The following is a 17,533-nucleotide window of genomic DNA, read 5'->3' as shown; positions in this document are numbered from 1 at the left end:
AAAGATGAGTTTCAGTGGTTTCCACAGTAAATGTGACTCGGTTGTTGAGTCTGATCACAGGTGGTAGTGCAGGTTTATCAGATTTATCAGACGTGAATCTGCATTCTGGAGGTTTGTAGGAGTGAACAACTATGATTTAACCGTTTTTTCCTGAAAGTGTTCAGTTAATACAACTTAAACATGTGAAAATAAACAGCTTTCATTTCCTCAGGACAAATAAACACAGAGTCATCACCGTAACAGAGTTAATGATCTTATTAAGATCTGTCTGTCCAGTCAGCCCAGCACACTGTCACACACAGATTCTTCACACACAGATTGAGATCAGTATTAAGGTTATAATTAACCTTATTACAGAGATTATGTCTCCCCTCTCCGGGAGACTCTAGATGGAAGTCTCATTCCAGATGCTGTCCATCCCTGGCTCAGACAGAAAGCTGAGAGTGGACACTGCTGTCTCTGGTTTTCCTTTGACTCAGTTCACAGCAGAATCTCATAGTGTTCTTGGTTTTTCCTGATATTGACCTTCTTCTCTTCTGACCAAAGCTGAGATTTACATGGAGACAGTGTTGACCAGTGTTTGGGTAGTTTATGTTTTAAAATCCAACAGGCCAAAAATAAAATATACAAAAAAATGGTAAATAAATGAATAAAATAAGATGAAGGCTGTGTCTTAAACTGAACGCAGCTGTCTGGATGTCAAGCTGTCTGATAAGTCACTGGTTGGTGGACTATTCTCAGTCCAGCAGCAACACTGAGGTGTTTAAAAACTCCAGTAGAGCTGCTGTGTCTGATCCACTCAGACCAGCACAACACACACTAACACACCACCACCACGTCAGTGTTACTGCAGTGCTGAGAATGACACACCACCCAAATAGTACCTGCTCTGTGAGGGTCCATGGTGGTCCTGACCACTGAAGAACAGGGTAAAAGGGTATGCAGAGAAACAGATGGACTACAGTCTGTAATTGTAGAGCTACAAAGTGAAACCATATGGTCAGTTGAGCTGATAAAGTGGACAGTGAGAGTCCACTCTCCACACTGAATGTATCTATAAGACAAAGGCTGCTCCAAACAAGTCACATAAACATATTTGAATCTCTCTCTGTCTCGTTATATACAGTCAACAATCTATTTCCAACACTACACTGATACTGCAGAGACTCTTCAGACCAGGCTACGTTTTTCAGTCTTCAACTGTCCAGTTTTGGTGAGCCTGTGCCCAATACAGCCTCAGCTTTCTGCTCTTGGCTGAGAGAAGTGGAACCCAACGTGGTCTTCTGCTGTTGTAGCCCATCCACCACAAGGTTCGATGTTTTGTGCATCCTGAGTTGCTTTTCTGATGACTATTAATTGTATAGAGTTATTATCTGAGTTAAAGTAGCCTTTGTGTCAGCTCGAACCAGTCTGGCCATTCTTCACTGACCTCTCATCAACAAGGCACAGAACTGACACTCATTGGAAGATTTTTCTTTATTGCAGAGTGAACTCTAGAAAATACTGCAACTGAGCTTCTATAACAGAGCTAGAACTCTTCAAGGCTGATATTCACTTGGCTTTATGAATGAACTGAGTTTCTTGCTTCTTATGGCTTTGATTAGTGAAATAAATTCAGTAGGAAATACTAATAAAGTACGAAATGCTAAGGAAGTAGGAAAGATTCAAGCAGTTCTGTGCAGAAGTCAGAGCACCCATTCGTTTATTTCATCAGTAAACGCACAGTAAGCACAAATGTAAAAACTTTGTGTATTACAGGAAATTACACAGATGTGCATTAAATGGAAGAGAATCTAAACTGAATCACTGAGTCAATGTTGTTTACACATAATTATCGTACCATTATCACTGCTTAACCCCATTACATCAATTTACATTCCTATCATTTTTATCCTGTTTTATCTATAATATTGATCACTGTAAGAATCAGACACACTGAATACATACCAGAAAGTACATGATACAAATCCAGTTACAGTGTTTTTCAATCACTAAACACAAATTAAAACACATTCTCCCAAACTCCTTTCACATTAATAATAATAATAATAATAATAATCCAGTATCTTTTATTCATACAGTATTTCTCATGCAGTTGCAGCTCTACAGTGTTTTCAGACAGATGATAATGTTTAACAGTAATACAAGAAACAACGAGTGTTATGATTATCCTGCAGATCTAAGATCATAAACAGACATTCAGGAGCTTTAAGGTCATTTAGGTCTTTAAAAACAGCAGCAGAGCTTTATTATCTCTCCTAAAAAAGATAGAAAGGCTGAACTTTAACAGTTTTCTCACATGATAAAAAGCTACTTTAGTGACTGTGTTTACATTAAACAGAGCTCAGAGTCTAAATCACACCCAGGTTTCCTCCTACAGGTGTAGTGTATGAAGCTAAAGAGCCGAGCTCCTCATAAAGCTGAGTTTTAGCTCTCTTTTTAGCTCGTTTATTACAGCATCAGGAGGCGAAAAAGGCACAAATATTTTTTGTTTTAATGGAGGCAGACCATCTCCCACATACAGACCATCTCTTTTTTGATATTTTTTTTTATTTTGTCCCTTGAGTTTTTACAAGCGTTTCACCTACATGCACATTATATTCTTTTCTCTTTGTTGAATTCATCAGCATCTTTAATAACAGTGCTTTCAGCTGATTACAGTAGTGTTTAGTTAATAACCAGTGTTTATGTATTTAAAGGGTTTGTGTTCTGAAAGCAGAGCTACATTCAGAGACAGGTTAACATGCTCTGGTCTGAAAGTACCTTTAGCATTACAGCAGCTACAGTTCAGAAAAAGGCCTCTGTTAAAGAGCTGCACAGAATACACAGCTGATCTGTGAACACAAGAACAAAAAGCAACAACTCAAAATCTCACACTGCAGAAAATTACTACAGACATACATTTTAAGTAAAGCACTAGCCAACAGAATCAAAACAGTAATCCATGATTTAATACATCTCGACCAAACAGGCTTCATCAAAGTCCGTCATTCAACTACCAATATTCGCAGAGTGTTAAATCTAATTGACCACACCTCTCACCAAAAAACACCAACAGCAGTCATAACACTGGCCTAGAAGCCACCAAACTTCTTCCATTATTTCCTTGCAAATCAGCTCCAGTACATACTAAAATGGAAAAACCCCAACATTACAGACAGATCATGGATCAATATAGAACAGGCACTATGCAGACATCCAAATATCTGATTTATCATTTATCAGTCAGTCAATTAAAAAACAATATAACTGTGGCAACAACTCTGACAGCTTGGTGGTCACTTCACAAGATAACAAATTCAGTCCTCACACCAACAATCTACACTTCCATCTGGTATAACCTGAACTTTATCATCAATAACATTAAACTTCTCCACCTGGATGGAAAAAGGCATCACACATCTTAATCATGTTTATCACAATGATAGCTTAATGTCACTCCCACAACTAATCCAGAAATTTGATATCAGGAGCTCAGTTTTTACAATACCAACAACTAAGATCAGTAATATGTCCAAAAATCAACTCAAAAACACTGGACTTACGGATTCCAATCTCAGAATTTATTAACATCACTACTGAAAAACTACTGTCCAAAATATATCAAATAATAGCTAAATCAAACCTCACAATCACTGTACCAACCAGACAATGGGAGGAAGACTTATCATTAACTCCTGATGCAGATTTCTGGATTCAGACATGCAATAATAACCACCACATGATCAAGAGCACCAACCTACAACTCATTCAGTATAAAATCATCCACAGAGAGCACTACACCACACACAGTGTTTAAAATGGGATTCACAGACACAGCAATCTGCACACAAACGACAGCTACATCCATGCCAGGTGGCACTGCACACCCGTTCATCAGTTTTGGCAAGAAATCATCACCTTCCTATCCCACACCTTTGTCAGCCACATCCAACCATCACCATCACTCTGCCTGCTAGGAGACATATCAACAGCCAATAAGACAAAAGAGAATAATAGAATGTTTCTCATAGGGCCAACCATCACCAAGAAAACCATGAACTGGAAAACAAAACAGAACATCAGCATTAACCACTGGAAAAACCAATTAATGGATTATATATCCATGGAAAAACTCTCAGAATCCATCAATACCAAAAACAATATCCCAGAGCCAGACTGGACACTTCTGATAAAAGCCCTGCTAAGCCCTACAGTGACCTCCAAAACTACTAGTCACAAGATTTAACCCCCCAGAGTCATCCTGGAGGGTCAGTTTCATAGCATAAAAGCTGAGTGTCTGAGCTGCTGTTCAGATTGGGGTGGGACTAAGGCAGATATACTGAGCGCTCTCTTTTTAATAAACCATCATTATTTCTGCAAACCCCGGTCTCCTGAATCTCTTCCATGGCAAGATCAAAGATTTTCTACATATTTGAAGCTAAACATGGGCAGAAATTTGAAGTGTGGAATTAAAACACACAAAGTATTTAAGTGTTAGAAGAATCTGAGCCACTCCATCCTGATTCTTACCATTAATCACTGAACGATACTGAACACACTACTGATGAAATCCTGTAACGTGTTTGTCTGATCTCAAAATAAAACCGACTGAGGAGACGTTTTACAGACAGCTGTTTAGAGGACTAAAGTTCTGCTGTCTCATGAGGTTAAGGAGTTGCTGAGACTCATCACATCAAGCTTCCTTTTCTTCAAGTTTTTTCCAGAAGACACTGAATCTCTGAAAAAGAAAATTATAGACTCTGTTTATTCTTCAGAGCTCTGGCTGGGCAGTTCTGGCCAGAGCAACACCACTTTCCCCGTCTTCAGCTCGTAGCCCACCTGAGGGATCGCCTCTTCTTCTTTCTGAGGAATCTTCACTTCCGAACGTCTGGACACATCTGCCCATCAGAGGACGCACCCGGGGCCCACCGAACATTCCCAGAATCACACCAAGAGCCAGAGCTATGATCCCAAAAACCACTGCTCCGATTCCCAATCCGTTACGATATCCATCTTCACTTCCCTTCTGATGCCCATCACTGTTTCCTTTCTGATAGCCATCCTTCCATATCGAGCTCTGCTGTACATCTAAAGTACCAGATAAACAGAGGAGATAAATGTGATCAACACTCTGTAGGAAAGTCTTCAGGTTCTACATGAAAGATCAGACTGATAGAACTAATATGAAGCTTATTTACACAGAGAAGATTTGTAGAGACCTCCCCCTGACTGTGATTGGTCCTAATCACCACCTCCATTATTCTGAGACCTCCCCCTGACTGTGATTGGTCCTGACCACCACCTGCATTATTCTGAGACCTCCCCCTGACTGTGATTGGTCCTGACCACCACCTCCATTATTCTGAGACCTCCCCCTGACTGTGATTGGTCCGAATCACCACCTCCATTATTCTGAGACCTCCCCCTGACTGTGATTGGTCCTAATCACCACCTCCATTATTCTGAGACGTCCCCCTGACTGTGATTGGTCCTAATCACCACCTCCATTATTCTGAGACGTCCCCCTGACTGTGATTGGTCCTAATCACCACCTCCATTATTCTGAGACCTCCCCCTGACTGTGATTGGTCCTAATCACAGCTCCTTAGTTCTGAGATCTCCACATGTCTGATGGTAGTTCAGTTTAATTGTATCATTGTTTTAAGTAAACTGCCAGCTTAATTCAGTTCAGTTCACCACCAGCACATCAGTACAGAAACAGTGCCTGGTAAAACATGGCGAATGCTGTTAAAACACTAAAAGCACTTTGGAGAAAGAAAAACACTAAAATCATACCTTGGACGGTCACTGTGTAGGTGTGAATGACCTCTTTATTCCTGCTGTCCATAATAATGTAAACTCCACTCTCAGATGGAGTCATTCTTCTCAGCTCAAGACCAGCTGTGAGTGATAATCTCTGTGTGTATTCAGGTTTACACTGTAGTGAGGGTCCATCCACTGTACAGATCTGACCACTGGATGGTCCAGGTGTACCGGCGCTGTTATAAATCAAGTCCACTGGATCTGATACGTCCACCCTTAGGATCAGAGATTCACCGGCCATTATCTCAACTGTAGTGTTCAAGGCTGAGAGAAGAACAATCAGAAACATCCTTAATTCTGTGCAGATCTGATCTGTAATGTCAAATAATGTAAATCTGTTCTATCAGTGAAGAAAACAGATGGACACTTACGCTCAATCTGTAGATGAACATCACAGACATCTTTACCATCACAGTCACACATGTACCAGTCTCTCTTACTGAAATCAGCCTCAGTGATGATGAGGGAAAAATCTCCCTTCAGGTACTGATCATGGATCATCTGATATCCCTTCTTTGATCTACATGAAGTCTGATCACACTCAGCCAGAGTGTCACTGCGTTTGTGAAACACAGTCCATCTCGCTGAACCAGAGCATCTCTCATAGCAGGGCAGAGTAGCAGAGTCATGAAGCTTCACCTTCACTGGATCAGCTGATTCAGACAATGAAAACATATAAAAGAAACATAAAGAGTCTGTTTGATTGTAAAATCAAATACCTAATTCTTCATCAAATTAAAAGAAGTTAAACAAATTGGTGAAAGTTAAAAATTGCTGAAATTAATGTCTATAAAACTCAACCAAACTAAGACCTGCCAGTTGAACATCACTGGATGTTGTTAAACGGGGCTACAGCTGAAATCAGCTAAACTGGTACATTTACAGAACTGTTGATTGTCTCTGTGGATCTAAACTGAATAAACTAAACAGGCTCTGTTTAGCTTCATTTACACTTCATGTTCTCTGTAACTAGATGAGGTTAGCAGGTGGCTAAAAGGCTAACTGGCTGGTTCAGAAACAGGTTTAAAATTCAGACCTTTACAGAAAGTCTACACCCCACACACACAACTCCTCTGCTGATAAAGAATCACAGAGATGCACATCTTAAATATGCACATGAGCATTTAGACAAATCAGCAACAAAGTTCTGGAACTTTTTATGGTCAGAGGAAACAAAAACAGAACTCTCCAGTAATAATTCAGCTCATAAAGCTGCTTATCTGCTAACGGTACTGAAGCATTACACTCCATCAAAGGAATCATGAATGGAGTGATGTAGCAGGAAGAATTAGAGGAGAATTTAATCTCATCATTCAAGAAACTGATGTGATGAGAAGATGGGCATTTCCACAAGACAGTGACCCCAAATATACAAAACAACTCAAGACTGGTTTCCAAAAAGGATGCCGGATGTTGAAACAGGGGGACCCTCGTAACCTCGGAGAATTTAAGACGGTTTGTCAAGAGGAAAGTCAATCACTTCTTACCACAGACATTTCTAAATGCGTTCTCATTAGAATTCTACTCTCATAAGAATTCTAAGTATTCTTATTAATTCCATTTTTAAAGCTATTTCTTTGTTTATGCATGTTCATATTTACAAGTACACGGTCAAAATACATATTCATTTTAAATAAAATGACACTTAATTCAGGAGTAGAATTCCAGAGAACATTAGGAGTTAAAGTTTGACATGTTTTCAAATTAAGTAATAATAAAAATGTAATGAATTAAATTAAAATTATCAGGATGTTGTTGCTTAAAGAGAGAATTGCACACCCAAAAAAATCTGGTTTACAAACCAAAAAGTAAAACAAGTACAGTCTGTAAAAATGTTATGAAAACATGGTGGACTGTGTTATAAATGAAAGTTTATCTTTACCTAATTTAATAACACCATAAAGCTTTTCTCCAGACTGACTCCTTGGAGGCAAATTAAGTGGGTCTATCAGACTTCAGGTGTATTGTTTTCTGGGACGTCTATAAAATACTGTTGGATAAAGTTTGGTTCTATCATGATAAACACCATCACAAACTCTATGACAAACAGCATAACAAACCTCATTATGGCACGACAGAAATATCAACTCGGTTACTGAAGCGTTTGTGTCTGAGCCGTAAGACAGGACATTAAAACAGTTCAGTATCCCAAAATCAGCTTTTCTCGTTCAGCCCTTAAAGCATATGGAGATCTATGGGGAACAAACATCAAAGCACATCTGGTTTACAGCTGGATCATTAGTGCACCACCGCGAGGTCTTGTACCAGTTATGAATTCTCACCTCATTAAAAGATCATATAAGAAGCTCCCAATTCAATCCGTCAATGAAGTTAATATGGAAACTGTGTGGAAAATATATTCCAAACCCCAAAACACCAACTGATCCATTTCAGTACTGTCACAGGTTATACTGGACACCTCAGATAGGCTCTCTTACAACAGCTGCTTTAAATCCTTACTGCAACCATCGACCACAACAACAAGCAGGAACCTCATTCCCACACCGTATGCAAGAAGGTCTGCCCAGCTAGATAACTCCTTAATGATGACTCAGATTTGGCCCTAACAGGAGAATAAAGACATGACTCACTGGTTTAGCGTAGGCTAATAAGGCATTGCACAAAGGAGGCTCCCCCACATCATTTAACATGACGCAGTAATGTTAGAATTGGCCACAGCTAGAATCAGTGAAGCTCAAGTATCTACTCTCGAGACATGGAGACAGGATTATTTTGATGCAAGAAAAAAGACCAGAGCAAATGATGTTTGACATACAATATATACGCTAACATCTGTCTTTGATCTCAGTTTTATCTCGCTTTATTCATTAGTATCATATTTAATGTACTGTCAGCAATGTAACAAAGACAGAGGGGATGGGTGCAGTGGTGGGATAGGGAGGGAAAGGGGGTTGTTTTTGGTTTGCTTCATTCTGTAATACTGCGAAAAATCGATGACTAACAGAAAATAAAATTAACAACTGACCACAACAAAGCTGTGATGGTGCAGTGATTACCAATAGTGAATGTAGTGGTCAGTAGGATCAGAAAACGGTGAGTAGAGCTGCAGGACTGCATGACTGACCTACAGACACACACACACACACACCAGAAAGAAGAGGATAAAAATACAAAAAGTGCTTCCAGTGCCCTAAAACAAAGAAACAGTGTGTTTGTTTTGATCTCATTTTAATCTGTATCATACAATTTATTACAACAAGCCATAATAGTGATGTTTCACTCGGGAGCGCCCCCTAGTGTTTGAGAAAACCCAGAAGAAACTACAGAGCGGTAATTCTCATCTCTACAAGTTCTCTGTGCCTAGCAACCAAGATGCATTTTGATTGGTCACATTTTGGCCAATACTTTTAAAGAAATACGAAAAATTTGTCATCTGTGTCATCGGGTTTGTGCCGTCAGTATTCCGAACACCAGCTTCCACAGAAGGAGCAGTCTTCCGTACAGTGTTTTCCCTGAATTCTATTTTAAGTTTAATGAAATCTAATTGCATAAAAATAGACATTAACTGATTATACTGATTATAAAAGTGAATTAATATGAACAATGTGTGCAGTGAATGAGGCTACCATGGAAAGAAGCCCAGTAAAGTGAGGCAGTGCTGTGAAGCTGCGCAGCTGAAAGGAGTCTGCTGAGGTAACTTAGCTGACGGTGTAAACTTAGATTAACAGCTCAGTACTAAACACGCTGTGTTTCATGGTGATGATCCACTGTTTAATGTTTGTTTTAGTGTTAAATATGATGTTTAAATGTGCTAAAATGTATTTTAACTGGCCGTGAAAGTTTTCCCACCCCATTCACATTCGCATCCCTGGGTTTCCCCACCCGCCATGTTCGTGTGGCGCTGGTGGGTCGGTCACTATTTGCACACATTTGATGTCCAAACCCAGCTTAGATGGTCTCGCCAACCGATTTGATGGAAAACAGGACATATGATAATGTCTCAGATATATCGTTGACAAACATCAAGAAAGTGTTTTTTTATTACACAAACAGGAAAAGTTGCAAATGCACGGAATACTGAACTGTACGGAATACCGAAGTGTACGGAATACTGAATTGTTCGGAATACCGTGCTCTAAGTTATCTAAGGCCGCTCTCTGCTGAAATGTGGCTCTTCTCCGAGTTCAGGACTCATTATTGTACCATTTGTGTTCTTTGGTAACATAAATAGTCCAGGGCAGGGCATAGACAGAGGGGCTGGGCTAGCGCAGCTAGCTAGCTAAAGCTAAACCTGAACAGGCTACGCGTGAGTCAGAGAGCTGGTTCAGGAACGTAAACAAGGGCTGTGACTTACTGTCCGGCTGTGGTTTCTTTTGAGGAGGAAAAACAGCACAACTACGGAAAAGTCTTTCTTTAACACCGTGATAAGTCCCACGGGGCCCAACGGAAGACGACTTCCCCTTCTAATTTTCCCAAGTATGTATTCCGGGCTCTGCTCCAGCTCCAAACACAGGGGGAGGGGTCTAGCTGCAGTCCCGGATATGATGTCACGTAAAAGCCCATTTGTAGTCCAAATGACAAGCGTCGCTCGACAAAAACTAACTAAATTGGTGTCTGCTAGGGTGTCGCAGACATAGATATACATACAAATATATGTATGTTATATTACAAATTATTACAATGATGGTTAATGCTTTGTAAGTTATAGCATTAATCCGCATATGAACTTGAGTGACTTCCCATTGTTAATCCACAGGGTTTAATAAGATTTCGGCCCACCCTTTGCAGCTATAACAGCTTCAATTCTTCTGGGAAGGCTTTCCACAAGGGTTAGGAGTGTTTATGGGAATTTTTGACCGTTCTTCCAGAAGCGCATTTGTGAGGTCAGACACTGATGTTGGATGAGAAGGCCTGGCTCACAGTCTCCGCTCTAATTCATCCCAGTGGTGTTCTGTCGGGTTGAGGTCAGGACTCTGTGGAGGCCAGTCAAGTTCTTCCACACCAAACTTGCTCATCCATGTTTTTATGGTCCTTGCTTTGTGCACTGGTGTGCAGTCATGTTGGAACAGGAAGGGGCCAAACTCCCCAAACTGTTCCCACAAAGTTGGGATCATAAAATTGTCCAAAATCTCTAAAGTCCAGTGGCGGCGCTTTACACCACTGCATTCGACGCTTTGCATTGCGCTTGGTGATGTAAGGCTTGGATGCAGCTGCTCGGCCATGGAAACCCATTCATGAAGCTCTCTACGCTGTTCTTGAGCTAATCTGAAGGCCACATTAAGTTTGGAGGTCTGTAGAGATTGACTCTGCAGAAAGTTGGCGACCTCTGCGCACTATGCGCCTCAGCATCCGCTGACCCCGCTCTGTCATTTTACGTGGCCGACCACTTCGTGGCTGAGTTGCAGTCGTTCCCAATCGCTTCCACTTTGTTATAATCCCACTGACAGTTGACTGTGGAATATTTAGTAGTGAGGAAATTTCACGACTGGACTTGTTGCACAGGTGGCGTCCTATCACGGTACCACGCTGGAGTTCACTGAGCTCCTGAGAGCGACACATTCTTTCACTAATGTTTGTAGAAGCAGTCTGCAGGCCTAGATGCTTGGTTTTATACACCTGTGGTGAATGAAGTGACTGGAACACCTGAATTCAATGATTTGGATGGGTGAGTGAACACTTTTGGCAAAATAGTGTATGTATATCTATGCATCTGGACTTCAAGCGTCCGGAGGGCACCACAAGGACATTTCCCATTTCCCAGTTTTTCACCTGCAAACAGAACTTTCAGTATAAAATGAATATACATACAAGAGAGAGGTTTTGTTCAGTTAATAATCATGTTTCATATTTAAATAGCAAACCTTATATTCTGCTCCTTTTTGCCTATGCATACGACACCAGTGTATCCACAGGCCAATATGTCATGGGTAAGGTTAGGTACGTCATCATCTGAGGTAATCTCCTGTGGCAAGGTGTAGCACACATACAATTTGGTGGGGGACTCCTTGAGCCAAGCTTGCAGCAAAGATTTCCCCAAAAGTCCTAGGAATATGCACACAACAATTAAGTTGGCCAAAGAATTTATAACAATATATTTACTAGTAATAATTATAAATCAATACCTGAAGTAACACTGGTCAGGGGCAGTTACTGAGCAGATGGGCTTCTTCTCTTTTTGATCAGAGCTTAGTTTAAAGAAACGTGTTTTAATTCTTGACATCATGTCTGCCAAGAAATTAAGTGTATTACATTTGAGCAGCACTACTAATATTCTACTAACTCCTCTCAAAATATGGAAATCACACCATAAATTAACTGAATAAAATTCTCTCAACCTACTGAAAGTACTTAAAGTGATTACTAATGAGATAAAAAGTATGTAAAAGAATTAATATCCAAACAACCAATAGTGTTACTTCAAGTATTGATTGATTAATAATTATTACTATTAAAATGTTGTTATATACAAGTTTAGTTCTAACCTGCATCTAGGTGAACTGCAATCACCTAACACTAATGCATCTAATCCAGCCAATCAGGAGCTTCTGAAGAAGTTCATTAGCTGGAGCAGGTGTGGTAGATTGTGGTTGAACTAGATTCAACAGGAGGGTAGATCTCCAGGACCAGGGTTGGGGATCACTGCTGTAATGAATTTAATACCAAAAACATTATAAAGCAAACCATGAACATCACAATAAATGTCCTCTTCTCCCAGCAGCAACGTCTTATCAGATCATACATTCAGTTAATAAATATGAACCTTTATATTATTAATTAAATATTAGGCTATATTAAACATTACCCTTTTAACAAGGTTAATATTTCTATGTTAATAACTTAGTGCTGACCTAATGCTGCTGTTGCTTTTATTCGATATGGAAATAACATGATTTAACAGCCAAAATTTCTCAGAAACTACTTTTTACAATTTATTGCTTCTCTGAAATCCATTTGTTATAAGCTCTTATCGACCTGAACTGCTCTCGCTCTGAAAGCGCACAGAAAGTTCCATTTCTACACATTACTGTGTTTCACTGTGGCCAACATGGATGTGCATGAGATTTAAATGAGCCTAAGGGGGCATCGCCAAATTCTCAGAATGGATTACCAGCAAAACGCTCAGTTCAACTGGGTTAATTTTTCTACACATTTGTATTTTTCTGATTTTGAATACTGAATATTTGAGTAGTTTGTGAATGATAATTTGCCCTCAGGTATTTTGATCTGGTCTTTTTTACTTAAAAATAGTTCCACACTGCAGGATTTGGATCACTTTGTTGTGTTTTGAAAACATTCCTCACTGCAGGTTGTGACCGATAACAAAGGATCAGATTGTGGTCAAGCTTAGAGGGAATTCCATCAAGTTTTCGTGTCAAAACACTCTGAATGACTTTGTTTACATTTCAACTAATTTATAATGCAGAAAATGCAGATGTTCAAAAAACACCTGATGTGAAAAACTAATGAAGCAAAACTTAAGAAAAAAAAACAAAATTAGAAAGTTGCAGCTAGAAATGAAGGAAAGGCAATTAAGAAAACAAGTCAAGATTTATTTTTATTGCTGACATCAGTTAACATAATGCGTACATTAATCACTGTACATTCATTTTGCCCAAGTAAAATTGTTACAAAATCATAGATTTAGTGTGTAAAAACTGCTACATCACACCATGGATTCCTGAACTTGGCAGTGATTAAATATTGCTGAACTAGTATTCCTGTAATTTAGCTCTCTGTCATTAGCACCACTGAAACCACAACAACCACCAAGTGACAGAAACAAACTGCAGAAATTGTATAAACCCATGCAAAGACCCAACAATCACGCAGGATCATCCTGCTCATTTTTAACAAAAGCTCTAATTAATGCCCTGTAAAAGTGGAATAAAGCTGATTTGATTTTTTTTGACTTACATGCATCACTTACTGTAACAATCTGAACTGGTATAAATTCAGCTTATACTAAAGCAGTGCAGCTGTCAGAGCTTTGGCTCACAAGGCAAACATTGAATAATCCAGCATCCCACAATACATCCATCCATCATCTAAACCGCTTATCCTTCTGGGTCATGGTGGGGTGCTGGAGCCTATCCCAGCAGTATCCCTCAATACAGTTACATACAAATAACAACAACAACAATAATCATAAAAATAAAAACAGAAACAGTGACACAGCAGTACATTTATAGACTTGGTACAGTGAATCAGCTGGAATGTTGGACAGTAAAGGCACAAAGCTGGAGCTCATAAACTCACAGGAGTCATAGTGAAAATTAGCAGTGGTGGACGAAGTACACAAATCATGTACTTGAGTTAAAGTAGAGATACCCAAGGTAACATATTACTCCAGTAAAAGGAGAAGTTCCTCCCTTTAGACCTCCACTTGAGTAAAAGTACTAAAGTATTTGCCTTCAAATGTACTTAAGTATCGAAAGTAAAAGTACTGAAAGATTAATTATGACTTTAATGTCCTATTATCATTTTTGTAACCAGACTCTGCTTCATTAACTCATTTTAGGTAAAATACTCCAGTGTCTCTCTTGGTAAACCAGTCTTTTAATAGAGTCATTAATTAGTGACGCTGATGTCTATTAAAATTATCATAAACACAAAACACTGAAGGCAAACAGTTTCCATCAGGTAGAACTGAGTGGCTCTGAAATCACTTTTTACTAACAAGCAAAGTTTCAGTTTAAGATTTATTTGAACTTAGTTAGAAGTTTAAGTTAAATAAAAACTTTAAACTCAGATTCACAAATGAGTTTCCTTTACTAAACTGCATCTGTAGGTCTCTGTTCATAAACATAAACTAGCCAAAACAAACTTACTATAAAATGAAATGTGTTTGTATAAATTTAGAATAAAGACACGTCAGTCACTGCATATGAGTACATATTTCTATATTGTGGTCTGTTTACACAAAGTTAGGTTAGTTCATCATTTATGTTGAACAGACTCTCCTAAAATTTTACGCTGCTGCACTGATGTTGAACCGTGTGCTGCACTGGGTCGGTATGACCAACAGGTCAAAACAAGCTCAAAACAAAGTGACCGCTGTGTCCTGATTGGTGTTTTTGCTTTGCGCTTCTTTTGTTTTGAAATGTTACATTTTTATACACACATAAACCAAAAGGAACGACAGATTTCTCATAATGTAGTGGAGTAAAAAGAAAGATATTAGACTTTGAAATGTAGTGGAGTGAAAGTAAAAAGTTGCCCAAAATGGAAAAACTTCAGTATTAAGTACAGATACATGAAAAACTACTGAAGTACAGTAACGAATTACATTTACTTAGTTACTGTCCACTACTGAAATACAGGGTAGGTGTACCTGAGTTTAATATTCTATAATATTCAGCTTTAATAATGGCGCCATCTGCTGGTCTAAAATCACCCTCTCAGCACTGAATGTTTCTGAAAGACAAAGGCTGCTCCAAACAAGTCACATAAACACATTTGAATCTCTCTCATTGTCTCATTATATACAGTCAACAAACACTGTATTACTACTCTACACTACACTAATAATGCATAAGGTCTCACTTTACCCTGAACAGCCTCAATTCTTCATGGTGTGGGTTACACAAGATGTTGGAAACATTTTCATTATCATGTTCATGAGACCAGTTTGAGACAGTTGCTTCGTGACATGGTGCATTATCATGCTGGAAGTAGCCATTAGAAGATGTAAAATTGTGGCCATGAAGGGATGAACATGGTCAGCAACAATACTCAAATGAGCTGTGGCATTAAAGCGATGATTAATTAATATTTGTGGGCCGAAAGTGTGCCAAGAAAACATTCCCCACCCCATTACATCACCTCCACCAGCCTGGACTGCTCACACACAGCAAGTTGGGTCCATGGATTCATCTGCTCTTGGCTGACAGAATTGGAACCCAACATGGTCTTCTGCTGTTGTAGCCCATCCACCACAAGGTTCAATGTTTTGTGCATCCTGAGTTGCTCACCACGAATTGTATAGAGTGGTTATCTGAGTTAATATAGCCTTTCTGTCAGCTCAAACCAGTCTGGCCATTCTCGACTGACCTCTCATCAACAAGGCACAGAACTGACACTCATTGGAGGTTTTTCTTTATTGCAGAGTGAACTCTAGAAAATGCTGCAACTGAGCTTCTATAACAGAGCTAGAACTCTTCACTTGTCTTTATGAATGAACTGAGTTTCTTGCTTCTTATGGCTTCTGATTAGTGAAATAGGAAATGCTAATTCAGTAGGAAATGCTAATACAGTAGGAAATGCTAATGAAGTAGGAACGATTCAAGCAGTTCTGTGCAGAAGTCAGAGCACCCATTCGTTTATTTCATCAGTAGTTAAACGGACAGTAAGCACAAATGTAAAAACAGTGTATTACAGGAAATGTGTATACAGATGTGCATTAAATGGAAGAGAATCTAAAATGAATCACTGAGTCAATGTTGTTCACAAATAATTATCGTACCATTATAACTGCTTAACCCCATTACATCAATTTACAATCCTATCATTTTTATCCTGTTTTATCTATGAAAGAGTGTGATGCATGTATCAGGAGGTGAAAGAAAACATTTGAACATTGTGTAAAAGGAACAAATATTCTGTTTTAATGGAGGTAGACTCTCTCTTTTAGACCAGCTCTTTTTTAGACCACCTCCTTTTTAGACCACCTCTCTTTTAGACCAGCTCTTTTTTAGACCACCTCTTTTTTAGACCAGCTCTTTTTTAGACCACCTCTTTTTTAGATAATTTTTGATTTTGTTCCTTGAGTTTTTACAGGCGTTTCACCAGGGCTGGGACAGCTACTGAAAAATTACTAGTTATCTATTTTGTAGCTACTTTCCCAAAATTTGTAGCAGCTACAATTTAGCTACTTTTCCAGAAAGAGTAGTGGCTACGTTTTAGCTACTTTAAGAGCGCGACTGTCGTTTGTGAATCTCCACCAGACACACCAAACAAGCCCAACTGACAGTGTGAACAAGACCCTGCCTTTAATCCTGTACTAGAAAGAAACTTACAATTCAGAAGCTGCAAACATACAAAAAAGATCACCAGAAAGTGTAACCAACAATCAGACTTACACACCCAAATCCAACAAAAATTAAGACTAAACACAGACCACTGAAGAACAGGGTAAAAGGGGGCTAACAAAGTATCAGAGAAACAGATGGACTACAGTCTGTAACTGTAGAACTACAAAGTGCACCTATATAGTAAGTGGAGCTGATAAAATGGACAATGAGTGTAGAAACAAGGAGGTGGTCAGAATGTTATGCCTGACCGGTGTGTGTACAGACATTCACATTCAGAGTCTTTATTAAACTTAAGCAACACTTTAGCCTCAAAATCCTCATCAGTGACTCTGACTCTGTTTGGGGTGAATCAGGCCTGGATCATCTCTCCACTGCTGCAGAGCTGCTGCAGCTCCACAGCACAACTAGATTTCTAGGTAAAATAGGTTTTAACACAGTTTTACAATAAATGGTCTGAAACGCTGGAGTTAATGTAGAACTGCTAATTCACCCTCTAACGCTGAAGACTGACGCGCAGACTGCTGGACACAGCAACACTGACGGCAAAGAGAGAGAAGATATTTTGGAGATGAATGGACTGATTTACATTCATAATCACTCTGGTTTGCTGATACATTTAATCTGCAGCAACTCGCGAAATTTTAGTCAGCTTCTCTTTCTCCTGCTTCTCGTTCGAATTCTCGTGGAACGGGACAATTCGAATGAGAAGCGACTTCAACCTCATAAAAAGTCAAACA

The 17,533-nt window shown here is 39.2% G+C and overlaps 1 protein-coding gene across 2 annotated transcripts in view; it reads right to left on the bottom strand.

The window, feature by feature from the left end:
- LOC118826974 overlaps positions 1 to 10,279 on the bottom strand; it is a 33,007-nt gene extending 22,728 nt beyond the window's left edge. Inside the window, exons 1-5 of one of the 2 annotated variants that reach the window (XM_036598113.1) lie at positions 10,121 to 10,279; positions 8,823 to 8,890; positions 6,177 to 6,470; positions 5,779 to 6,069; positions 1,686 to 5,070 (exon numbers count right to left, since the gene is read on the bottom strand). In XM_036598113.1, the coding sequence (XP_036454006.1) occupies positions 4,754 to 5,070; positions 5,779 to 6,069; positions 6,177 to 6,470; positions 8,823 to 8,883 (963 nt within the window). In that variant the 5' untranslated portion in view covers positions 8,884 to 8,890; positions 10,121 to 10,279 and the 3' untranslated portion in view covers positions 1,686 to 4,753. Of the gene's footprint in view, positions 1 to 1,685; positions 5,071 to 5,778; positions 6,070 to 6,176; positions 6,471 to 8,822; positions 8,891 to 10,120 lie in introns of those variants that run through there. The other variant, XM_036598112.1, reaches the window with a different exon arrangement.
- Between the last annotated feature and the right edge of the window lie 7,254 nt (positions 10,280 to 17,533).

The sequence above is a fragment of the Colossoma macropomum genome, unplaced genomic scaffold (genome assembly GCF_904425465.1).
Source record: "Colossoma macropomum unplaced genomic scaffold, Colossoma_macropomum, whole genome shotgun sequence".
NCBI classification, from domain to species: domain Eukaryota; kingdom Metazoa; phylum Chordata; class Actinopteri; order Characiformes; family Serrasalmidae; genus Colossoma; species Colossoma macropomum.
The sequence above is the reverse complement of the archived record's forward strand: the minus strand, read 5'-3'. Positions and strand labels throughout refer to the sequence as shown.